The 26,581-nt window shown below is 42.4% G+C and overlaps 1 protein-coding gene across 5 annotated transcripts in view; it reads left to right on the top strand.

Annotated features, from left to right (window-relative positions):
- Positions 1-26,581, top strand: part of Nedd4 (NEDD4 E3 ubiquitin protein ligase) — an 87,825-nt gene that overhangs the window by 36,138 nt on the left and 25,106 nt on the right. For all 5 annotated transcript variants that reach the window (XM_040740001.1, XM_040740002.1, XM_040740000.1 and 2 more), the window contains 6 exons: positions 13,037-13,087; positions 14,449-14,510; positions 16,940-17,042; positions 21,770-21,936; positions 23,938-24,055; positions 24,145-24,309. In XM_040740001.1, coding sequence (XP_040595935.1) covers positions 13,037-13,087; positions 14,449-14,510; positions 16,940-17,042; positions 21,770-21,936; positions 23,938-24,055; positions 24,145-24,309 — 666 coding nt within the window. The remainder of the gene's footprint in view (positions 1-13,036; positions 13,088-14,448; positions 14,511-16,939; positions 17,043-21,769; positions 21,937-23,937; positions 24,056-24,144; positions 24,310-26,581) is intronic.

Genomic DNA, 26,581 nt, shown 5'->3' on the forward strand with positions numbered 1-26,581 from the left:
TGTAGAAAATGAGCCAAGATTTTTTTTAAGGCTACTTCCTAGAAACTGGGGAATAGGCAGCTGCGTCAGTTTCTTGTAAGATATGGAGCCTACTCGTGTTAACTGTTGTAAACCCTTCGGGACCATGAGGGGTGACAAGACAAGATTAGACCTGGAGAGGCCAAGCCTGGGAGCATGGCCAAGCAGGAGGCTTGGCAGAGCTGCTGGGTGTGGCCAGGCCACGTGCTGAGCTTGGGAAGGTGATTAGTGGAAGGGAAGACTGGGAGAAGAGAAAACAGTTGTCTGTCTGTCGGCATACCCCCAGAGCATCTGAAGAAAGCATCGCTGGTCTCTGCTTCAGGCTCTGGTGTTGGCCCTTGTGGAGGCAGTTGTTGGCAGCAGTCTCCCCTTTGCTAAGATGTGGAAACCTCGGGGACACAACCCCAGCAGCACCCGGCGTGGCATCGAACTCTGTAGCTCAGTTCACTTTGACTAGGTGAACATATGGTATTTCTACGAAGGGTCTTGTATGCCTGTGGGAGGAAGAAAGGATCAGGCCTTCTTGGGATGATTCCAGATACCTCAGGCTGCGCTCTCGTATCTACAACACAGCCCTCATCCTCCATCATATCTTGGAGTGGCCATGTCCTCATTTCCATTCACCATTAATATTCTTGATGCGAAGTCTTTGTTTGGCAACACATTTTTTTTTCTAGAAAGCACCATGGCTCATGTCCGATCTGAACTGGGCTGGTGGAGGTGGGGGTGAGAGGTGGAGGGAAAGAGGGCCAAGAGAGTACATAGGCAAAATGGCTGAGTTACAGGAATCTGAAGTTTGGGGTGGAGAAGTTTAGGATGGGGGCGGGGAGGGCCATAGGTACTGAGTGAGCCTTGACAGATGGTACTGTACACAGCATCTTTAAGTGTAAGAGGGACATTCCTCAAGACCAGCTGTGCTGACACATACCTTTAATCCCCACAGTTGAGGCAGAAGTGGGTGGGTTGATCCAGGACAGCCAGAGCTATCTATGTAGAGAGACCCTGTCTCAAAAACAACAAAACAAAAAGAATGTCCTCAGCTTAACTTTCACTCCAGCACGCCAGTCTGGAGTGAGTCCCCTGTTTCTGACACATACACTGTATGCATTGCAGTTCAAGCATGTAGAAAGTGGGAGGCTAGAATTCAGAGAGAAAATGGGAATTTTAAAGAATGGATTATTACTGTTCAAAGTTTCAAGACATAAGAGTCGATGGTGATTTCAGCTGGAATTTGAAAGGAAATGGAACCTTTGTAACATGGTAGGCTTGATTATTTTCTGTGGGAAATAAAACATCAATGATGATTTAGATTAGTTTCCTGATTTTATATATATTTATGGCGCCCAGTTTATATCCAGATGTTTAGGCCCTGGATTCAGCCACTAAAAGTAGACACATACAAAAGAGGCTGCCTTTGTGTTTAGTATGCTATCAGTCTTTTTTTTTTTTTTTTTTTTTTTGGTTTTACGAGGCAGGGTTTCTCTGTATTGTTTTTGGAGGCTGTCAGTCCAGCCTGGCCTCGAACTCACAGAGATCTGCCTGCCTCTGCCTCCCAAGTGCTGGGATTAAAGGTGTGCGCCACTCCCCCCCAGCTAGTATGCTATCAGTCTTCATGGAAACAATGATATTTAGAGATACATTCTTAGATGGCTTAGGGAGTTCTTACCGCGTAGTGACGTTTCATTTGATGTTGAACAATATTATATACACATCTTTCGTTCATCTTTTGGGCATTAACCAAAATCTGCCATTCAGAAACATTTGTGTTATTTCTTCAGTCCCTGTTTGTGTTACTTTAAAAATGTTTCTTATGTTAAGTTTTCCCTTCTCAACATGAGAACTGAAAAGTACACAATTGGCATGTTCTGTTTTTCTTAACTCTTCTGGCTTCTTCAAGCAACTTTTGAATCCTCTAAACATACTTCTTCTGGCCTGCTAGTCAGTACACTGTTGAGACTCTTTTTTTTTTAATATTTTATTTATTTATTATGTATACAGTCTTATGCACGCCAGCAGAGGACACCAGATCTCATTCAAGGTGGTTGTGAGCCACCATGTGGTTGCTGGGAATTGAACTCAGGACCTCTGGAAGAACAGTCAGTGCTCTTAACCTCTGAGCCATCTCTCCAGCCCACTGTTGAGACTCTAACTCTTAAACTGCATAATGTAATAACTGAGACATTGTATACTGTAAGGGCACAGTTGTAACTTCTCTTTTTGCTACCTTAAAGGAGAAAGTTTGAAAATCATTTTTATGCACCTTCATAATGCCAATGAAAGCTGTATGTTACTTTTCAAGTATAAGTCAACATTTAAAAAAGAATCTTAGCAATTGTTCTTTCCTTTGAGGGCTTGGAGATATGTGGCTCATGGGTTAAGAGTGCTTGCTGTCCTTACAGAGGACAGATTTGGTTCCCAGCACCCACATCAAGCAGGGTGATCTGACAGCCTGCCAGGCACCGATAACCAAACTAGGCTGTTTAAGTGATGACTGAACGGTTCTCCTTAAGTGGGTATCTTGTCCCTGGGGTGAGTGCCAGTGGAATATTGTGATCCTGACTCAAGGATTAGTTTCCACAGTAGACTCTGATTCATAGCCTACACATTCCACTGACTGGAACCCTAGAACTACATGTCTATGTTAGAGGTGCAGATCAAGTTTTCTGCAAGGAAAATTGAATGGAGAAAGACTTGAAAGGGCAGCAAAGACCATCAGGCTACCTTACAGCAAGCATTGTTTAATAACACGAATTCCTCTGCGCCTGAAGTGGAGGTCTTTCTAATGGTTGCTGGAGTTTTGAGTGAATTTTAGCTAAGAATGACCTTTCCTCTCATGACCAAGACTCAGCCCTCTTACAAGGTCATGGAGCTTAATGAACAATCAAGTCCATAGCAAGTGAGTTCAAAGTATTTACCAGAAAGAAACAGTATGGGCCTGATGTAAGTAGCAAAAATTATTCTAGGGTTTGAAGAGCTTTTAATTGAGATGAAAAGAAAACATAACTTATAGAAAACAACCAGAGGGGGAAAATGTTATAATATAGAATAAACTTTAAATGCCTAATTCAAACAGCTGACCACCCAAATTCCAAGGGGTGTGATGGCCCATATACATTGAATTAAGTTTTATCACAGTGACAACATGCCTAATTGAAAAGTTACATGTTACGGGACTGGAGAGATGGCTCAGAGGTTGAGAGCACTAACTGCTCTTCCAGAGGACCTGAGTTCAAGTCCCAGCACCACATGGTGGCTTGCGACCATCTATAATGAGATCTGGTGCCCTCTTCTGGTGTGCAGGCAGGGACAATATATATACAATAAATAAATAAAATTAAAAAAAGAAAGCAAGAAAAGTTACATGTTACTTATTTAAGGGTTTTCCATCTATTCCGTTTCTAGAATTCCTCATAACCAAATTCCTCCTGGCTTTCCTCTCATTTTTTAAATTTCTTTCTTATTCTATTTTCCAGAAAATTTTTCATGCGTTTTCCCTTTAATTTTTTATTATTACCTTTAATTGTTATAGTTTCAATGGGGAGTGCTTCTTTTTTATTTGTCTTGAGACAGAGTATCATATTTGAAGCTGGTCTGGAAGTTGCTGTGTAGCCAAAAATGACCTTGAACTGAATGCTGCTGCCTCCATGTCTTTTTTTTTTTTTTTTTTTTTTTTTTTTTTTGGTTTTATGAGACAGAGTTTCTCTATATTGTTTTGAAAGCTGTCGGTCCAGCCTGGCCTCAAACTCACAGAGATCCACCTGCCTCTGTCTCCCGAGTGCTGAGATTAAAAGCCTGCGCCACCACTGCCCGGCGCCTCCATGTCTTTGAGTGTTGGTTTTAACCAGACATGCACCACCATACCTAGTTTGTGCTGTGCTGGGGGTCAAACTTAGGTTCCCTGCACAACAATGAACTACATCCTCACCCCAGGATGGCTCAGAATTCACTACATACACGAGGCTAGCTGCAAACTTTAAGCAGAACTCCTGCCTCTGCCTCACAGGTGCTCGGGCTACAGATGTGAGACCCCATGCTTGTCTTTCTTATTCTCTGCTACTTCACTTACTGCTTGTGCAATCTTTTCTATGCTGAGAATCATTCATCTTTGTTTTGTTTGAGGGCTGCATTGTTTCTTCACTCGCACTACAGTTAATTCTTTACTGGGCACTGTTCTCCAGATGCCTGCTGTTCATTGTTGTTGGAGACAGGGTCCTATATGTAGCCTTGGCTTCCCTGAACTCACTATGTGTAGACCAGGCTGAACTCGAACTCACAAAGCTCTGCCTGAATCTAGCTCTTGAGTGCTGGATTAAAAGCTTGAACCACCAGGTTAAGAAGGCTGTTATTTGTTTTTGAAAAAGAATCAGTGTGAAGTATTTGTCGGTTCTATAATGTAGTGATTTTCAAATTGGGGGTAGGGAAGTGCTTCTACAGGAAGTAATCTGTGCAGCTCCATCTCTGGTCACTCTGGTCACTTCCTGTCTTCAGAGCACTTTCTGTTGTTGCTCAGTGAGTTTCATACACACAGTGATAGACACAGAAAGATGCTTCCATTATGTGGGTTTATATAACTGTTAATTCAGGGCAAACCAAATCTTAAAAGTGATATTGAAGTAACTATCTGGTTCTCAAGGTTCTGATGGGAATTAATTTAAATAAGTATGCCTGGCCTTCAAATTTATTGTTTGATATACCTAAATACATTCTGGAAGCATATCTATTCCTGGAGAGACTAATTCAAGCATACCTCATAATATAAAATGTGATTCCCTTAACATACACAGTGACGTTTTGTGTTTTTGATTTTTGAGACAGGGTTTCTCTGTGTAGCTCTAGCTGTCCTGGAACTCGATCTATAGACCTCTAACTCAGGCTGTCCTCCAACCCAGAAATCTGCCTGCCTTTGCTTCCTGTGTTCTCGGATTAAAGATTTGCACATTCTTGACAATACACTAACTATAAGCATGCATTCCTGTCACTCACAGACAGAACCATCCTATTAAAAATGCATTAGAGCCAGACAATGGTGGTACACACCTTTAATTCTAGTACTCAGGAGACAGAGGCAGGCAGATTTCTCTCTGGAGTTCAAAGCCAGCTTGGTCTACAGAGTAAATTCCAGGCCAGCCAGGGCTACACAGAGAACCATGTCTTGGGGGAGGGGAGATATGTTTAAAAGAAGAGCAATATGGCTTAATCAGTAAAGTGCTTGTTGAGCTAGCATGAGGACCTGAGTTCCAGTTCCAGCACACATGTAATAGACTGGCCATGCTGGCACATGATGAATGGGAGACAGAGAAAGACAGGTTATTAGGGCTTGCAGGTCAGCTACCCTAGTCAAAGAGTGGTCCCAGATTCCTAGGTGAGACACTGAGAAAACCTGCCGGGCAGTAGTGTATCCACCAGAAGGCCATTGTGGTATCGTCTATCACCTTGGGAGGTAGAGGCAGGTGGATCTCTGTGAGTTCGAGGCCAGTCTAGATTACAAAGCTACACAGAGAAACCCTATCTCAAAAAACAAACAAACAAACAAACCCAAAACCCAAGATGGCTAGTGCCTGAGGAATGACCCCAAAGATTGTCCTATGTGGAGCTGGAGAGATGCTCAGTGCTTAGAGCACTGGCTGCTCTTCCAGAGGACCTGGGTTCACCTCCTAAAACCCACATGGGAGCTCACACCTGTCTGTAGCTCTAGTTCCAGGGAGTCCGACACCCTCACACAGACACACATGAAAGCAAAACACCAATGTGCGTAAAATAATAAATCATTAAAAGAGATTGTCCTGTGTTCTCTACATATTTGTGCACATGTGTACCACACACTTGTACACACATACACATCCCCAAAAGTGTGCTTCAGAGTAGGACCAGGTGGTAGAAGATACCACGATGGCCTCCTGGTGGAGTTTGATGTGGAATGCTTACCATCAATATATCAAAGCCTCAACTAGGACTTTAAACATGAAGGAAGGAAAGTTTGATGCATTCTTCTACAAAGAGTTAATCAGTAGATATATTTCATATGCCATATTAAAAAAAAAAAAACAACAGAGCTGGCCGGGCATTGGTGGTGCATGCCTTTAATCCCAGCACTTGGGAGGCAGAGGCAGGCGGATCTCTGTGAGTTCGAGACCAGTCTGGTCTACAGAGCAAGTTCAAGGACAGGCTCCAAAACAATACAGAGAAACCGTGTCTCAAAAAACAAACAAACAATAAATAAATAAATAAACAAATGCCCAACCAGATCCTTCGGCATGAGATGAAGGAATAAATGCTCACAGCCCTGAGGACTGAAGCTTGATGCCATTATGTTGTAATGTGTCCCTGCTCTACCACAGGACTCTCACCCTGCAGCAGGAAAACCCAACTGGAGAAAGCTGCTTAGGAAAGGTTATTTTGGTAAAAGTCACACCAGAAGGAAAAAACAAGTGTCTGGAGGGAAAATTCCATCAGGGTGACTACAGCCTGATGAATAATGTTCCCGGCTGAGTAGCATGGGGCACAGGTCAAGTCCATTCGTACTGCCATTGTTGAGTGACAGCTAAGGCTAGCTAGAACTTACTACCTAACATTCCTGGAAAATCAATTTCCCTTTTACCTGTCTCTCTTTTCCCAACTTGTGGCCAGAGGTGTGGACTTTCTCTGTTTTCTCTGATTGCTTTTTCTGTGGGTGCACATATGTGTATGTGCTTGTGGAGGCCTGAGGTTAATGTCAGGGATGGCCCTCAGTGGCCCCCCACTCTACTCTTGGAGATGGAGTGTCTCTCAATGAAGCCTGGAGCTTGCTGACATGACTAGTTTTACAAGCCAGCTTGTGGGGGGCAGGGACACCTCCCACTTCTTTCCCTCAAGGTTGGAATTACAGGTGGTGGCCACATCTGCCTGGTATTTATGTAGGTACTGGAGATTGGAGCTCTGGGCTTCACGGTTGCAGGCAAGCACTTCAGCTGCTGAGCCTCTTTCCCAGGGCTCTGAGTACCTTTAGTGACCTTATAACACAGCCAGCATGATTCACCTCCTACAGCACCATCTATTCATGTCACCCTCATGAAAAACCACCGCCTGTCATTAAAAACTACCTTTCCACACATACTTAAAACCTTTTATTGTGGAAATTTTCAGACAACACAAACACTGTCAATATTTCCGGTCATTTTGTCCCATCTTCTGTTCCTATTTTAATTGTATTAATTTTATTTTGTGACTTCCCCTATATCCTTCTTTGAGGATTATGTGTGTTACTGTTTGTTGATGGTTAGGAAAAATCTCAACAAACAAATTGTACTTTTTAGTACATTTTATTATAGAATAGTTTGATAGAGCAACCTACATAAAAAGACAAAAGACATCTTACTTTATTTTTTAAGATTTATTTATTATTTTTGTATGTATTATTGCTTAGTTGTATATATATATTCTTGGTGTGTTGACATGCAATGTTTAAGATACAGAGATTGAAGAGAATTCCTTCAATACCTTCATGAAACTGTAGATTGGCAGGGCGTGGTCGCTGGTGCCTGTAACCTCAGCCCTCAGAATGATGAACTTGGCCACATAGCAAGCTCTAGTCGAGACTGGGTTATACAGATAGAAGTTAATCATATATACACACATATGTATATGTGATAGGGGAAGTTTTATGTATGTATGTGTGTATGCATGTGTATATTATATATAAATAAAACATTGATAAACCCTAAATTAACAGCATTATGTAGCCTGCCAGTGTTCACTGTAGCTCAGTAGTTTATTAATCTCTGATTTTTTTTCCCTGTAAACTGAGGCAATGAAAATGTAGTTAACTCCACAGTTAAACAACGAGGTCATACTATATGTAGTACAGAGAGGCTTATGAATTATTTTTACCTTTTGTGTGTGCTGTATTCATTAGTGTGCTCCTGTTTATACGGTGCATATACATATGGAGGCCACAGGTTGATGTCGAGTGCCTTCCTCTATTGCCCTCATTGACTCTGGAGCTCACTTATTGGGCTAAACTGGATGGCCAATGGTATTCAAGGATCCTCTTGTCTCTAACTGTGGTGCTGGGATTATGGGTTCACAGTAATACATCCAGCTCTTTTTGATTTATTATTATTTTTTATGTCTATAGGTGTTGGGCTTGCATGTCTGTGTACCATGTGTGTGCAGTGCCTATAGAGCTTGGATCTGGAGTTACGGGCACTTGTTAGCTGCCATGTGGCTTCTAAGAACCAAACTCAGGTTCAGCCGTCTCCCTGCTCCAATATGCCCATATTTTATGTAAGTTCTCGGGATGCAAACTCAGATTTTCATGCTTACACAGCAAACACTCTACCAACTCAGCTATCTTTCAGGTCCAAAGAATTACCTTAACTTTAAAAAAAATACTGTTTAAATCTTCTTAGATGATATTTAAACTGTTAAGTGTTTTAGCTCGATATAAGACCTCTTGAGTTATTGATTTTACCTATCAATGATGCTTTTTTTTTTTGTTGGAGGTCTTATCAATAGGAGGTCAGGGTTGTAATTTCAGCAAACTTAAAATTCAGTGTGTCATACATGTGTAATTTCATGAATAACCTTCTAATCTGTCCAACTTTACCAACAATACTCAGATTCTCTTTGGTGGATTCCATGTGTCAAGGATGGCAGGGTGGCTCATGGCCATTAGAATGCAGGGACAGATAGATGGTCATGTCTAGGAAACACATGGACCACTCTTCATAAAGATGAAACCCAGTTCAGACTCTGAGGTGGGCAAACCAGAAAATGATCCCAAAGCATAACCCATTGTCAGAGCAGTGAAGAGCATGACCTGGGGCTTGGTAAGCTACTCCGAGAGAGCATCATGGGTCCCCGTTCAAGTCCAGGATAGAGCAGGCCATGTAAGGCTCATGGTAACTGATCCAGCTCTGCTGAGCATTCTGACCCTTTGGACTGGGCAGATAGGATTCAGACAGAAGGCACCTAAGATGTCAGGGAGACCATTGCTACCGCTCTATGTGGTCTCATTTCCTGTCATAATTGCTGATTTGACTTTATGATCTCAAAATACTATTTCTTTGCTAGTGCCTTCTGTGTATAACAAAAAATGCTTCATTTGGAACTCAATAGCAAGTTTTAACAAAGGAGGGGTTTTCCTTGAGACAAATGGTAAGATTTTCCGTTCCAGTTTTTTAAAACTTTTTGAACCAAGCACAGTGCCTTTATAGACCATGAACTAAATCCAACACATACAAACATACGTGCAAATCATGTACACATACACCACAGTTCACATACGCAAAGAGGAAGAAAACATTTGTAATTCTAATAGAAATTTGTATTAAAATGAATTTTGATTTCCCCCCCCTTGTATGTTCTAAAAAGTGTTTTTGGGAACATGAAATTGAAATCATTGAAAGAGTATTATTTGGTGACCAGACTGTGTCCGCTACTAACGAGGCAGCATCCTGAATTCTTGCTCCTATTTTCAGGCCTTCTTAAAGAACTTACATTTCCCCAAGTGTGGGTTTGCTCCTGAAGCAAGCTGCTTGTGCCTCAAATGTTGGAAATGGCTGCCACAGAGACATACTTGATACTCAGGGTGTGGAACAATTGCTTGGCCAGGGACACCGTAATGAAGATCACAGATGCACTTTCTCTCATAGGAATGAGTTTAAATTGCTTATTTTTCCTTTGTAAATGGAAAAAGCACCTCAGATTGCCCTGCATTTATGGCAGCCATGTGTCTGAACTTTTCCAGGGGAGTTCCCTGGTTCACATCCTCCTTCTTAGACCACCAAACAGATGGTTAGTTTGGGAAAATTGCTCATTCTTCTAATATTGGAAGTTCAGTTCTTTGAGACTTTTATTTTATATAGAAGTTCAGAACTGTTCAGAGGCCAGAGATGGCTCACAGTAAACATGCTTGCAGCATAAGCTGGGAAACCCTGGTCCAGTCCCTAGATCCCACTCCCAGGGTATTTCCTTGACCTGTGTTTGGTGGCATGCATACACCTGCATGTGCCCATTCCTTTCCATATATATATATATATATATATATATATATATGTATGTATGTATGTATATATATATATACACACACACACATAACAATGATTTTAAAAATTTAAGATCTCAATTCAGGCTGGGGAGATGGCTCAGTCATTAAAGTGCTTGCTCTGAAAGCGTGGAGTTCCTAGTTTGATCCTTAGGCCCACTGTGAAAAACTGGCTGTGGTGGCAGATGCTTATGATCCTGGCACCGGGGAGCTGGAGACAAGTAGGTTCCTGAGGCTGTTGAGCTCCAGGCCAACCAATGAAAAGCAGACACTGTCTCAAAAAGGAGACAGACAGCTCTTGAGAAACTTACACACACACTGGAAACTCAATTCAGATGATTTGCTTTAAAGAAGGAAGATGATGAGGCTGTGGATGCCTCAGTTAGTAAAGTGCCTGACGTACCTGCATGAGGACCTGAGTTTGGAAACCCAGAACCCACATAAAAAGCAGGGTGTGTCAGCACACACCTGTAACCCCAACACGGGGGAAGGGGGGTAGAGACAGGAAGACCTGAGTTTGTTGGCCCACCTGCATAGCCGAATCAGCTCCAGGTTTAGTGAGAAGCCCTGTCTCAAAAGGTAAGGTAGAGAGAGAGTAATGGAGGAAACAGCTGACAACCTCCAGCCTCCACAGGCACTCACACATGTACTCACACATACATACACCCCACCCACACTTAAAGTGGATAAACTTCATGTGGATTGTATATCAAAGCTCTTTTGAAAATTATTTATTTTTTTCAATTGCGTGTATGTAGGGGTGGGATGGATGGTTGGGGTCGTGTTGCAGCTGTGAAGTGTCGATTCCCTAGAGCTGGGGTTGCAGGTGACTGTTAGTGGGCAGGCTGCTTGCTGGGAGCCTGATTCCGGTCCTCTGCAAGAGCAGCCCTCTGTTTGTTGTTGTTGCACATATGTCTGTGTGTCTGATGCCCAGAAGACATCATAGGATCCTTTGGAACTCAAGTTTCAGATAGTTGCCAGCCACCACCTGGGTGCAGCAAGTGAACCTCGGGCCTTCTTAAGTGCTGAGCCACCTCTCATCTGTTTTTCCTCCATGTTTTTTGAGACAGGGCTTCACTGTGCAACAGCCATGGCTGCCCCGGAACTTACTCTGTAGACCTGCTGGCCTCGAACTTAGAGATCCACCTGCCTCCCTCTCCTGATTGCTTGGAATAAAAGCATGGGCCACCACCACCCAATTCATTTCTCTATTTATGTGTGTGTTAGTTCTGGGATTTGAATTCATGTCTGTAAGCTTGCAAAGCAAATGCTTTGACCCATCAAGCCGCCTCCCAGCCCCACAGCTAGTGTTTTTGATGTTCTTCATTCCTTTTTGGACCTGAACTTCTGTCTGGTGCCCTTCGCATGGTGAATGCTTCCTCCCACTTACCCTGCCAGCCTGCTGTTGCCAGACTTATCTCTCTTCATGTGCCATAGACTCTTTGTCTTCCTTTTAGTTTTGAGAGATATTGCTTTGCGAGGTGAAAATTCCAAGTACTTTGAGCCCTTGATAGGCAGCATTCTTTTGTCTCCTCAATTCCAGTGGGTGACCTGCCGTCATTTGTATTCTTTTCTAAGTTAAGTGTGTATGGGGCTGGAGACATGGCTCAAGTGGTTAAGAGCACTGCCTGATCTTCCTAAGGACTCAGGTTTGGTTCCCATCACCCACATGGCAACTCACATCTGTCTGCGACTCCAGTTCCGGGACATCAGACACCCTCTTCCAGCCTCCCCAGGCACAGTGGCACAGTGCCCATACTAAACACCCATATGCTTAAAATAAAATGAAATAAAGATATTTTTTAAAGTGGGGGTGTATTATGAGTGCAGAGCCAATGGAGACCAGAAGAAGGCATCATATACCATGGAGCTGGGAACCAAACTTGGGTCTTGGAGAAGTAGCAAGCACTCTAAATGACCAAGCACCTCTTCAGCCGGACTACGTGTGTTTTTGTTAACTGTGTACAGTTGTTTTTGGTGCTTGTGTTGATTTGACTTTCAAGAGTTTCCCATTATCTCCAGCATTTAATAGTGATGAACTTATCCATCCCTTCTTTATATTTTTAGATGTCAGTTCAGTGAGCTCATTGAAACTTAAGCTACTCTTTTCCCAAATATGGAAAAACTGCCTACTTTTAGTTTTTCAAATAATTTTCTGCCTTATTCTTCCCTGTTATTTCATGTCTAGTAAGTTTCCCCACATACAGTTCTTAATGGAGAGAGTATATTGTGTTCTTTTTCCTTAAAGAATGTTCACTTTCAGCTGGGTGTTAGTGGCACATGCCTTTAATCCCAGCACTCGGGAGGCAGAGGCAGGTGGATCTCTGTGAGATCGAGGCCGGGCTGGTCTACAGAGTGAGTTCCAGGACAGCCTCCAAAGCCACAGAGAAACCCTGTCTCAAAACCAAAACAAAAGAATGTTCACTCCCATGCTAGCAGCTTAACTTAGCTGTATTACAAACACTGCCTCCCTGTTATCTATGCTCAGTCCTTTAACTATGGCAATGCAGGGATCAGCGAGGGTCAGGTAGACTTCATATAGAAGTTTATCGTCTGTTTTTCTGAGATTTCCTCGCTTACTTTCCTGTGACCCTGCTAGCTCTACACTTGACTTCCCCACCGCTCACACCAGAACATTGCATGTGTTTGCTCTAGGACTAAACATTTCTATGTGTTCTGCGTGGTTGTTTGACTGGGAATCCTCCCTAGCACTGTTATTTCTTCAGAGGTGCCTTCTCCTGTCATTCTGTTTTGTACTCGTGTGTTTCATACTCTGCCTGAGTATATAATCGTTATCTGCAGAAGGACTGGTTTATTTCTGTTGCCCAGGCATTGCCAGGCATTGGACCACATTACTTTGCATATTTTCATTGACTTTCCCTCAGTGTTGTGGTAGATCAATACTGACTTACTTTTGTGTGTGTGAATGATGCGTTTCTCTTCAAACCATAATACTGAATGTATCAGTAATGCTGTTTCTTCTTTCTTTTACAGACAAGAGATGATTTCCTAGGTCAAGTGGATGTCCCTCTCTATCCGTTACCGGTTAGTATAGGTGTCCATCATTTTGGGTGTTGTGCTTGTGATTTTTGTTTGTTTGTTTGTTTGTTTGTTTGTTTGTTCTTCAAGACAGGGTTTCTCTGTGGCTTTGGAGGCTGTCCTGGCATTCGCTCTGTAGACCAGGCTGGCCTCGAACTCACACAGATCCGCCTGCCTCTGCCTCCCGAGTGCTGGGATTAAAGGCGTGCGCCACCAACGCCCGGCTGTGCTTGTGATTTTTAATATAATAACTCCCAATGTGAATATATAAGCTATTTTCTGAAATCCGTCTCAATTTTCCATTCCAGTCTTCTGTAAGATTTCCTTACATGAGCTCCAATAGGAAACAGAACTGCTAGAATTGGTTAGCAAGATGCAAACAGGTTTAAAGGAGAAGGGTTTGGAATTACACTAGTAAGTAGAGCAGCAAGAGCCTAGGCTCACAGAAGGGAATTAAGAGCCTGCAACAGTGAAAGCTGGAACCCTGAGAACCGAGTTGGAAGTACAGCAGACGAAAGGGCTGGAGGTGGCTCAGGTGTTAAGAGGGCTGTCACGAGGACCCAAGATCGGTTCCCAGCACTCTTCTGACAGCGCACAACCACCAGAAACCACAGGAACATGGCATCCAATGCCTCTTCTGGCTTCTGATGGATCCTGCACACATGTGGTGCACATTTAGAACCTATTTCATTCAGTATAAAGTTGGAGAAATGCAAGTTTAAAGAGGCAGTAGCAGTATCCAAGTAAATTGTGTAGGGAAATGAAACAGGAGGGGTTAAAGGTTCTCACTGTCCAAATAAGCAAGATAAAGGACCAGATGGAAAACCTTAGCCAACATGGGTGCATCAAAGGAAAGTCAGAAGATAGAGTGGACAAGAACCAAAGAAAAAGTGTCAGAAAATCTAAGGAGATGGTTTCGTGTTCTATATGATAGCCCATTCCTGTAATCCTGACACTTGGGAGGCTGAGGCAGGAGGATGCAAAGAAGCAGAGACACAAAGGCAAAGGGCCGGAGACCGTTATGAGCAGGAAGGCAGCGTTCTTCTGTCCCCATTCAAGATTCCTGGCTCTGTGCAGTATTTAGTGGCCTTAAGCTTTCATGAATACATTTGACCCACTCTTCCTTTCCAGGCTGTTGATGGTTTTGTTCTAGAATCTCTCTGTGCTCTAATCAAGCCAACCTGCTAACATTACACACCCATGTTTATCTGGTGCCAGGGTTCTGCCAACATTGCACTGTTGCTCTACTGACTGCCTCCTCTTAACAAGTCAAAACTGCCTTTTTTCATTCTTCAGTTATGTCTCTCCGTATAGTTCATCAGTGTTCTTGAAAAGTACCTAATCCCCTTTGTCCTTTGTCATTTTAGACAGAAAACCCAAGAATGGAGAGACCATATACATTTAAGGATTTCGTTCTTCATCCAAGGAGGTCAGTAAATATAAGATTGTAGCATATTAAGTTTAAATTTCTTTGAGAATTTATTTTTATGTATCTGAGTGTCCACCTGCCATGTGTATGGTACCCAAGAATGCCTTAAGAGGATGTTGAATCCCTTGGGACTGGAACTACAGACTATTGTGAGCTGCCATGTGGCTGATAGGAACTGAACCATTTAGCCATAGATCCAACTACACATATTAAATTTTTTTGTGTCTTCCTTAAACCTTTGCCCTCCTTTTTGAAAATCCAGGATTTAATGCCCTATAAATAAGCAATTCATAAATATTGTATTTTTCTTTTAAAAGCTTTAGTTACTTTAGGTGTTAAAATACACTGAGGTGGCCTGAATAAATGCCCAGTGATTAAAAGTGGGCCCAGCGCTCATACTGAGTGGCAGCCTCAGGGGATCTGGTGTTCGTGGACACACATACAAAACACACAGATTCACATGTATAGAAATCTTTAAAAATGTAAAGTACTTGGTTTACATTGCAAATAAAAATTTTAATTTAAAAATATTTTAGAAAGCACATATTCAGAGAAAATAGCTTGAACAGAGTAAATTTAAAACCCAAATAGCATTCTTGTAATTCCATTTTCCTGAACTAAGTTACATGGTTTATATGGTTGCTTTTTTGGTTTTTTCAAAGTAGAAGTTTAATCTTTTTGGGTTTTGTTTTGTTTTTTTTTTGTTTTTGTTTTTGTTTTTTGAGACAGGATTTCTTTGTGTAGCTTTGGAGCCTACCCTGGAATTCTCTCTGTAGACCTAGCTGTCCTAGAACTAGCTCTTGTAGACCAGGCTGGCCTTAATTCACAAAGATCCGCCTGCCTCTGCCTCTCAAGTGCTGTGAATAAAGGCTAGCTAATATTTTTTTTAAAGATTTATATATTTATTATGAATTCAACATTCTGCCTGCATGTATGTCTGCACGCCAGAAGAGGGCACCAGATCTCATTATGGGTGGTTGTGAGCCACCATGTGGTTGCTGGGAATTGAACTCAGAACCTCTGGAAGAGCAGTCAGTGCTCTCAACCTCTGAGCCATCTCTCCAGCCCTAAGTGCAATATTTTTTTTAAAGATTTTATTTATTCTATTATGAATACAACATCCTGCCTCCATGTATGTCTGCACGCCAGGAGAGGGCGCCAGATCTCATTATGGATGGTTGTGAGCCACCATGTGGTTGCTGGGAATTGAACTCAGAACCTCTGGAAGAGCAGTCAGTGCTCTTAACCTCTGAGCCATCTCTCCAGCCCCCTAAGTGCAATATTTTTAAGAGACTTTTTTATGATTTTATTTTATGTGTATGAGTGTTTTACCTGAGAGAGAGAGAGAGAGAGAGAGAGAGAGAGAGAGAGAGAGAGAGAGAGAGAGAGAGAGAGAGAGAGAGAGAGAGAGAGAGAGTGAGAGTGAGTCTCCAGACAGATTTGAGCTGCCATGTGGGTTCTGGGAATCAAACCCAGGTTCTCTGTAAGAACAGAAAGTGCTTTTACCCACTGAGCCATCACTTGGGTTCCTCAAAATTTAAATTTTAGGTTGTAAATGAAACTCCTTTTGGTCATTTGTGCCACAAAGTCCAAGTAAAGTCGATTTAGAATGTGTGATTTACCATTATGAGTCCAAGTAACAGACCAAGAGAAACAGACATCTGGGAAAGCCATAGCATTTACTTTAGTTTTTTTAAACTAAGCAGTGCATTTGAACAGTATATTACGGGCACTTAATTTTGTTTTCAGTCAAAATGATTGCCTTAACCTATTCGTTATAATATAAATACTAAAAATAAAGGAGCCCATGCTTTGTGGCTGTTACTGTTTAGAGGAGAGTCCTGTGTTTAATTGCTGTAAAAGTCTAGAAGTTGAATCTCTTTTCTTCCTTTAATTTTGGACTGATTGCAATGTGTGCATACCAAGAATAGCTAAGCAAATATTTTCCCTCTTATTCGCTTGCCCTGCCGGCCCTTCAGTTGCTGAAAACTCTGTGTAGTATCCTGTTCTTTAAAAAAAAAAAAAGAAAAGAAAGAAAGAAAAGAACAAAGAAATTACATCTCGTATCTGCATTGACTTTGCTGCAGACACTACAGCCTCTTGGGTTTCTGATTACACCATATCATCCCATCCCCACCCCACCACCACCGTAGCCACCACCACCCTGCCCCCTCGGCTTGGAGCCCAACTGAAGAGCCTGGGTTTTCTCTGACCCTTTCCTTAACCATCCCAAGTACCTTACCTGTAGTGTGATGGCCTCCTTCCACCCCTGTTTCCTCTGATGAATGTCCTCTATCTTCACAGAAACTTGACCTTGAGCCCCCAGTAGGACCCCTCAGAGTCAGCAAGGTGTTCTGTAAACTCATCAAATGAATGGATACTTTCTACTTGGTGTTCAATTTTGTGAATAATTGTTTTCTTTTCCACAGTCACAAATCCAGAGTTAAAGGTTATCTGAGATTAAAAATGACTTACTTACCTAAATCCACTGGCTCGGACGATGAGAATGCAGACCAGGCTGAGGAATTAGAGGTGAGATTCCCCGAGATATTTGCTTACACCGCAAAGGAGCTGGCTGCTGTCGTTCTACACCCTTTGTAGAACAATACTGTTGTTCAGAGAAGCTAACATGTAATAAAAATCACTGAGATGTTGATTTGACCAAATCCTCCTTACGTGGTTCTTTCCTGTGAAGGCATTTCTGTAGAGTGGTTGCTGTTGGTAGACTTCTAGAAAATAGGAGATGCAGTAGTTACCAATGTGTTTATTATAATTACATCATTGACTCTTCAGTTTTTCAAAACCACACCCTAGTCTCCTTCAGAATAAGAAAATGATGTAGTATTTGTAAAGCTAAGTATATAGACATCTTACTTTATAAAGTTACCATAATATATTATTATATAATAATTACATTATTACAAAAGAAACTTTTGGGATATGTAATTCTTGTTGTGTTTACTTGAAATAAGTATAAGTTCATGATTTTCATGGATGACAGGAATAACAGGAAGTCCAAGCCGGGTGCCTGGACCGAGCTCCATGAACTGGGTCTGTGGAGGAATTGAGTATCAGGGTGGAGTGGGTGTGGACAGCTGAGCCCCAGGGGCAAGCTGTGGCCGGCACCGGGTCACCCTTAGGGCTTCTTCCCTAAGTTGAAAAGACAAAGCACCTCCTTCCTGGGTCCCTCAGAGGCAGAGTTTATTCAACCACACACGGTGTATGTATGTTGCTGACTGTGCTGGAAGATTCTTTGTTGCATGTGTTTTCTTCACCAGGCTTGTCTCTCTTCCGCTGAAGGTCTGCTCTGATCCCCACAAGATCTATGAAACCAAGACCCCCCCCGAGGTCTGGGCTCTAGCTTATGTGCCTGGATGCCTTGATAAAGAACATTCTAGAGCAGGAAGTGAATTATGAATTAGCAAAGCTTTTGGTACTTATTTAATGTGTTAATGAGATTTTGCTTTGTGGGGGAGTGTGTGAAAAAATAGAAGCAAATCTGTCTCATTTTTTCCCTTATAATAATTTTTCAGATATGTGTGTGGATGTAACTTTGCTTGTATGTCCACGCTCTATGTATGTGCCTTGTGCTCATGAAGTCAGAGGTTGTGTTTTAGATCCCTTGGGACTAGAGTTACAGATAACTATGAGCTGCCATGTGGATGCTGGGGATTGAACCAACATCCTGTGCAAGAGCAGCCAGTGCTCTTACCTGCTGAGCCATCTCTCCATCCCCTGTTCATATTCATTCATTCATTTTCCTTTCTTCCCTCTCTCCCTGCCTCCTCCTTCCCTGTGTGGAGGAGGGGGGCTGGTGGGTGGGTGTGTCTTCCATGGTACTCTAGTAGAAGTCAGAGGACAGCTTGCAGAAGGTCACTCTCCTACCTCCCCCCATGAAGGTCTCAGGGACTGAACAGGTCATAAAGCTTGACAGCTAACACCTTTACCTCTGGAGCTATCTCACTGTCCCAAAGTTTAAGCTTCCAAGAGATGGGGGTGGGTAAGTAAATGTCTGCATTGTAGTACAGAGGGTATCTTACATTGTTGAGTTCTGTTTGAAATGAAGACTTTCCTAGAGACTTGAAATATTGAACAGCATTTCATTCCGTAGGATCTTGCTCCAGGGTTTGCCTGCACATGGATCACAGGCACCTCATTCATGGTTCGCTTCTGTGGTGTAGACTGGCTTTGCTTCATGCTGTGGCCTCCCATTGCAATGTTTGAATTCCTTCAGAGTCCACCTTATAATTTCAGGAGATGTAAGCGTGTCGTTTATTTACAAAAAGGCCAAGGAATTCAGACACACAAATGTGCTTATTTATCTTTCTGGGTAGCCAAAGACCAGAAAAGTCTTGCCTGGTTCTTTGACATCAAGTTTGTAAGTAAATATTTAAAATTCTGCTATTTGAAGAAAACAATTGTGATTTTGGAGGGAGACGCACTCTGGGCAGCTTGCATTTCTGAATATCGTGTGGCTCTGGATAGCAGTTATATAACATTTCCTTCTGTGCTCTCTGTGCCGTAGGGCAAGCTGTATGGATTTTACAAGATTAGGGTAAAATGTTTGTCTAAGCACTTTGTACTTGCTTTCTGGCGCCTCTGACTCTGCGAAATTGTAGGTATTTGCATATTGGCTTTAAGACTAGTAATTAGGATTCCTTGACTCGTAGAAAATTATTTTATGAGAAAAATAGATAACCCATATTTCTTAGAGGAATTCTACCCAAAGACTGAAAACATTGTCTCTCCAGTAGTATTTGGGGTACAACTGTAGTTTCTCAAACTTGAAACCATTTAATCTTTTAAAGCCCTAAATTAAGTTACATTTTTCACTTTTCTTATTGAATTTACATGGACAACATGAAAGCAGATCTTTAAGAGAGAATATACGTTTTCAAAGAGGAGAATGGAATTTGAGCAACAGGGAAAAATGTGGCATTGACTCCCATAGAAGTAAAAGGAAAATCGATAGGAATAAGTTAGAAAGGGGTTTAGCTTTCCGGGTAGAACCCCCACCAAGTAACTCTCCTGTGTAGAGCCTCTCCCTGCCCCTCATCCCTTCTTCTTCCACATCCCCTTCCTCCTACATCTTTTCTCGGCCCCCCCGTTGTCGGGCACAGCCTTCCAACAGTGCAGCAGTTCCTTCCCAGCCCGCATTGCCCAGAATAGAAGCCCAGTATATGTTAAATTACTTTTATCTGCCATGGTACCAAAGCCTTTCCAGGGAATCATCTTTGCTTTGATTTAGCAGAGGCTGGGCACATATGTTTGTGGTTTTCAAGTCAGGTATATAATTCTTCCCTTGTACTTTCTGAGTTTGCTGTGCTTTGAATATGTTGCTTTAAATTTATTTAAACATTTTCCTGTGCTTAGAATATGTTGCTTTACATTTATCCAAATTTGTTCAAATACTCTTTGATTTTGGTTTTTTGGTTTGGTTTTTCCAAGACAGGGTTTCTCTGTGTAGCTTTGTAGATCAGGCTGGCTTCAAACTCACAGAGATCTGCCTGTCTCTGCCTCTGCCTCCCCAGTACTGGAATTAAAGGAGTGCGCCACCACCACCCTGCTGCGTTTGCTTTTTTTTAACATTTGAATATTAGTCTGTAGCATATATTGGTATACAGTTTGGATCCAAATTAATTTTTCCCAAGTGCCCATTGTCTAAATAATCTTCCTATTTTTCTACATACTGAAAATTTGTTTATCATATGCTGAAACCCTCTGAGCTTCGTTCTTTCTGGGTGTCCTAGTCTGTTATTCTGGGCTGTCTGTACCACCCTGCTCAGTCTACAGTGTTTTCTCTTACTGATTCATCTCCACACCTCTCTTCTTCCTTAGAAGATAAATTGATTATATCTTGTTTGTATTTCTATTTGAACTTGAGAAGTGGTTCTCATTCTTCTTAAACATATTTTTATAAACATATTTCTATAACATATAATATTTTTATCAGAATTTTGACAAATTTGTCCTGAGGAGGTGTTCCATCATGTCTGATGTATGTGGTGTTGGGGGTGGAACCCAGAGCTTTGTGTATGATAGGCACACACTTTATTACTTGAGCTACATGCTCCAGCTCTCCTCTTTCCTTTTCTTTCGAGACAGGGTTTCTCTGTGAAACCCTGGCTATCCTGAAACTCACTCTGTAGACCAGGCTTGTCTTGAACTCACGGAGATCCTCCTGCCTCTACCTCCTGAGTGCTGGGATTAAAAGTGTGCACCACCACCACCTCTTAGCAAGAGATTTTTTATTTTATTTTTATTATTAGGTGTGTGTCAGAGTGTATGTATAAGTACTTGAGTATACATACCTACAGAGCCTCAAGGTATGGCATCCCCTAGAACTTGAGTTACAGGCAGTTGTAAGCCACCTGATGGGGACTCTGGGAACCAAATTCATGCCCTCTGCAAGAACAGTATGTGCTTAATCACTGAGCAGTCTCTTCAGGCTCTGTTACCAGGTTTTTTAATACAAAAGCATGTCATTAATATCTAGTACCTTTTTCACTTAATTCCTTTCGTTAAGTACATTGTGTCTCTTTTTATAGTCTTAAAAGAACCAACTCCCTGTGCATTTCTTTTTTAATCCTTTGTTTGACTGTTTTATGACCTGACCACAATGCCTATCCTGGGTCCAGGGGAGAAATAGAAAATGCAGACATGAGTATCAGAGTGATGTATCCATCACCACACACCCTTGTGTAGTGAGTGTTTCTCAGTACTCTCCTGTCTGTGTTGGGCCTCTCAGGATTTGACCTCAGCTGACAGCTCTTTTCATGTCTCTGGTGTTGGCTGATTTCCACCATAAGCAATGCACTTTCCCTGTGGGGAGAGACGGTGACCACCGAGACCCCTTCCCTGCCTTTTTCTCACTTCCTCCGTACCTTCTAACATCACCACCTTTGTTCAGTTATTTAAAGAGATTGGGGTGGTTTTTTTCTTGTTGGTTCATTTTCGGCGGGCGTGGGGGGTGATAGTTTGTTGTTGTTTTGTCCTTTTCATTTCTGTTTTGAATTTTAAGCCTTTTGAATAATTTGAAAACATTCTCAAACAAAATTTAAATGCTTATCATTTTGTGGGAAAGTCTTGGCTATAAAACATTCACATCCTGGCTTCAAGAGTTGATCATGTATTAATTCTGTTTATATATAATTTCTGGAATTGAACATGTGAAATTCTTCTTAATTTCCTTTATTTATAACTTATAAAGTTTTAAAAAATGTCGAGCATAACTTAATTGCTTCCATTCTATTTTTCAGCCTGGCTGGGTTGTTTTGGACCAACCAGATGCTGCTACCCATTTGCAGCATCCTCCAGAACCCTCTCCCCTACCTCCAGGATGGGAAGAGAGACAGGATGTCCTTGGAAGGACCTACTATGTGAACCATGATTCTAGACGAACACAGTGGAAAAGACCAAGCCCTGAGTATGTGCCAATCTGGATATATTTTCCACTGCTTTGCATGTCGATGCCTTGTTTCCAGTAGGTTCATAGTGGCACAGACATCCTTAAACTGTAAGATAATTGTCAGTGATAACTGCTATCTCGGCTGAGGTTTTTTTTTTTAGTGATTTGATAATATTTAAAATTATTTGAAGCCAACAAGATGGCTTCGTGTATGAAGGGCACTTGCCACCAAGCCTGACAACCCAAGTTTGATACCCAGGTCCTGCATAATGGAAAGAGGGAACCAAATCTCAAAAGCTGTCTTCTGTGTACCATGCCATGCTCATACTTATACATAAACAAAAAAAGACTCAAGGGTGCAGCTGTGGCTCAGTTGGTGAAGTAATTGCCTGCCATACAGGAGGCCCTGAGTTCTGTCCCCAGTACCACATAAAATGTGATATGATGATGCACACCTGTACTCCAGTACTTAGGAGGTGGAGGCAGGAGGTTTCTGTTTTTTGTTTTTTGTTTGTTTTGGTTTTTCGAGACAGGGTTTCTCTGTATTGCTTTGGAGCCTATCCTGGAACTTGCTTGGTAGACCAGGCTGGCCTCGAAACTCACAGAGACCCGCCTGCCTCTGCCTCCCAAGTGCTGGGATTAAAGGCGTGTGCCACCAACACCTGGCTTGGCAGGATGATTCTTAACTACAGCAAGGCTAAGAACCAGCCTGGGGTTATGTATATTATGTGTATGGCTGCATGTGTGTCCGTGCAACAAATACATGCACATATCAGAAAATTTTGTGGTGGTCTGTTAAAATATAAAATTTGTATTTTCTGCAATGTTTTTGTGTTGCTAGAGATTGAACAAGTATCTCATTCATGCTAAGCAAGCATTCTGCCATTGAACTACAACCGCAGCACTTCATTTTTTAAAATATAAATTGTTCTTAAATCATAGAGGAGCTACTACTAATAAGGGTCTTATATTAAAGACCCGTCTCCAGTTTGGACAGTGGACACAAATCTTCCCACATGAAAAGAGCAAGGATGTAATGACCTTTGGTATATTCTAGTTCTTGTTTCCTTAGTGAATTTTTTTGTTTTGTTTTGATTTTGTATTTTCGAGACAGGGTTTCTCTATTGTTTTGGAGCCTATCCTGGAACTCACTCTGTAGACCAGGCTGGCCTCGAACTCACAGAGATCTGCCTGACTCTGCCTCCCAAGTGCTGGGATTAAAGGTGTGCACCACCACCACCCGGCAGCTCCTTGTTAATAAGACCAATTCTATCAGTTATTCGATTCACGGAGGTGGAATATAACAGCGCTGCCTTGGGTTTTAATCTCATGCTAATGTGGTAAAGTAAATGAGTTATAAAGCTCTTTTATGTCAGATGTGATTTGCTTGGGTCAGTTTTGTCACCCTGAGGCCTGCTGGAGTCAGCTGGGAAGAGGGAACCTCACATGAGACATTGTCTCCGTCAGATATGCCTGTGAGCATGTCTCAGGCACTTTCTGGATTGATTGATGTGGGCAGAGCCACCCCAGAGCAGCAGGTGGTCCTGGGTTGTGTGAGAAAGCAGGTTGAGCAAGCAGTGGGGAAGCAAGCCAGTAAGCAGCACCCTCCATGGCTTCTGCTTCTGATCCTACCTCCACGTTCTGGCCTTGAGTTCCTGCCCTGACTTCCTTGATGATGACTGGAACCCATTAAATAAAATAAACCCTTTCCTCCCTGAGTTGTTTTGGTCACAGCAACAAGAAGCAAACTAGGACACTGTCCTAGGCACAGTGATGAAGTACATATCAGCTGTTAGTTACACATTTGCATGAGATTTTCCACTTCCAAGGTACTTTCTCTCCCCCTTCCCCAGTCCCCTAGACCAGGTACCAATATGCTGACAGTATGATCAGCATATTGATACAGCTTTTGAACAAAACCAATACATTTTCAGTCCAAGTATTGATTAATTGCAGTCTTTGGTTGTGATTCTAACTGTGACATGACAGGAATGATACCTTTTTACACTTCCACCCTAGGGATGACCTCTCAGATGCTGAGAACGGTAATATCCAGCTGCAGGCGCAGCGGGCATTTACCACCAGGCGGCAGATATCCGAGGATGTGGATAGTGCTGACAACCGAGAGTCCCCTGAGGTACGAACCCTTCTCTTGTTCCTGTTTCCAGCACGTATTAAGCAGTGGATGAGTGTATGTGTGGCTGAAGTGGGTTCTGTTCTTTTTAGAACTGGGAAATTGTACGAGATGATGACAACGCTGTGTATAGCGGTCAGGCCATCCAGTCGCCTCCAGCAGGTCAAGTAGACGTGCAGGTTCGCCTTGCAGAAGAGTTAGATACCAGACTCACTATGTATGGAAATCCAGCCACCGGCCAGCCAGTCACCAGCTCAGTAAGATGTCTTAGACTTTTTTCATGGCTTTGTGATTTCATATAAATACGATTCAGCAGCTATGTTTTATGCAAACCTTTGTTTAAATAGCATGTAATGATGGATAATCCTAATGGCCGCTGTAGTCTCAGGGTCCCACCGGAATCAGCAAAACCACAAGCTGAGTTCCTTGCACATTTCAGCAAGAGACTGCTTCTCTCTCTTGATTATACGAGGGTTTTGTTTTGTTCTAACTCATCTTTATGTGTGTGAGTGTTTTGACTGCATTGTATGTGTACCACACGCTTGCCTGGTCTCCTCAGAGGCCGGAAGTGAGTAACAGATCCCCAAGAACTAGAGTTACAGAAAGTTGTGAAATACCGTGTGGACGCTGAGAACTGAGTTCAGGTCCTTTGGACGAGCAAAAGGAGCTATAAGCCACTGAGCAGCCTCTCCATCCCCTCCATGAGGTTTTAACATTACATCACAAATGTCACTAGTCCACACATGTAAATAAGAGCCTTGTGGATTAAATGAGAGGTGATGGTTTCACTTACTGTCTGCAGAATCCAGAAGAAAGCATCCTAGCATATACCACCCCTGTGAGAAACTCTGGCTGACTTTTTATATCTATATCATGAAGCAGGTTCAGGGCACCATAACTGATCACTCCACTGGGAGTTCATCTGTAATGAGGCAAACAGAACCCCTTTCTTTTACAAGACTTCCATTCTAGTACAGGGGTCATCGCTGCACCCTGCGGGCCAAATCTCCAGCTGCCTGTTGCCATAAATAAGGTGTCATTGGAATCCAGCCATTGCTACTTGTCCGTAACCACGTTCGCACCGTATCTCAGAGTTGAGCAGTTAGAAGAACTAGCATTCGGTGTTGGACCTTGGTGGGCAGGGGTTGCAATCTTGGAGCACCTTCAAGAAGCTTACTACACAGTTGAATGCACTGTCCATCAGTTCACCTGCCGCTTTCCCCTTTCCACCTGCCTGTTCGTTCTGGGGGCTGGGGAAAGGATTCGTCAGATTCACAGAATAGGAATGGTGAGATGACTCAGTACGGTGTTTGCCGTGCACACATGAGTCCCTGACTACGATGCTCAGAACCCACGTGAAATAAAAACCAGGTGTGCTGGCATACATACAGTCATCACGCTTAGGCCATATACAAGTGTCACCAGTGAGACAGTATTGAGATCTACAGAACAATAAATGGTTCTTCTTTCTTAACTAGTAATTATGTCCCCTCAGTGACCATTAATGGCTTGGGACATGGTGTCTTAAACGTTTTCTATACATTCATAAACATACATGTATACTTTTAAAATTTTTATAGAAGATCTGTTTTTAATGATGTGTCTGTATACGGGTTTGTGCACCTGAGTGTCGTACCGATGAAGGCGAGAGACAGCATCAGATCCTTTGAAGCTGGAGTTACAGGTAGTTGTGAGCCACTTGATGGGTGCTGAATTCCAAAATCTGGTCCTCTGGAAGAGCAGCAAGCACTCTTAACTGCTGAGCCATCTCTCAAGCCCGTATAACAATTGTGCATGGTTTATTTGTATGTGTGTTTCTGTTCTGCGTTGGGGATTGGTTGCTATGGGTATGAGAATCAAACTCAGCCTTATGCATACAGAGCTTGTGCCCTACTCTGAGCCACGCCCTCATCCCTTTGAAATTATCTTATGTAGGCCTTTGGGTAACTTTTTTTCACTTGCTAATTGGACTGTTTCCATGGCTATCAATGTACCTCTTTTAAAGTCACCAAAAACAATCTAAAGTTGTAGCATGGCTCTTGTATAAGTTGTCCTGAAAGTATCCGCCGTTTTCCTGTTGTGATGAACTTAGATTGTTTAACCATCTGTTACCGTAAACAATATAATTTGTGATATTCTGGTTTCATGCATGTGTGTTTATAAGTTTTGATGACATTTAATAACAAAAATAAGATATTTCAGTTAGTGGTAAGAGCTTATATATCAAGGGAAAGGGGAAGAGAGAATATGGGATTTCCAGGAAATAAGTCATTGGCGTGGAATGCCCAGTGGTGGGCTGGGAGGTCTGAAGTGACTAGAGATGAGGAAGGGGTGGGGCCCGGGGCGGAAGCCCTGTTTGGTGCTGTACATCCGAGTGGTAGCTGACACTCTGTTGAAGGCTTCAGCCAGAGAACCAGGGGACTCCATCAAGCCCTCTGGCTGCGTCAGGAAGCCCTTGTCACTGCTGGGGTGGTTAGGGTGACAAATGGTGAGAATTAGGTTTAGGGACAACAAGAGCCATACTTTAGC

The sequence above is a fragment of the Mesocricetus auratus genome, unplaced genomic scaffold (genome assembly GCF_017639785.1).
Source record: "Mesocricetus auratus isolate SY011 unplaced genomic scaffold, BCM_Maur_2.0 Super-Scaffold_100691, whole genome shotgun sequence".
Lineage (NCBI taxonomy): Eukaryota > Metazoa > Chordata > Mammalia > Rodentia > Cricetidae > Mesocricetus > Mesocricetus auratus.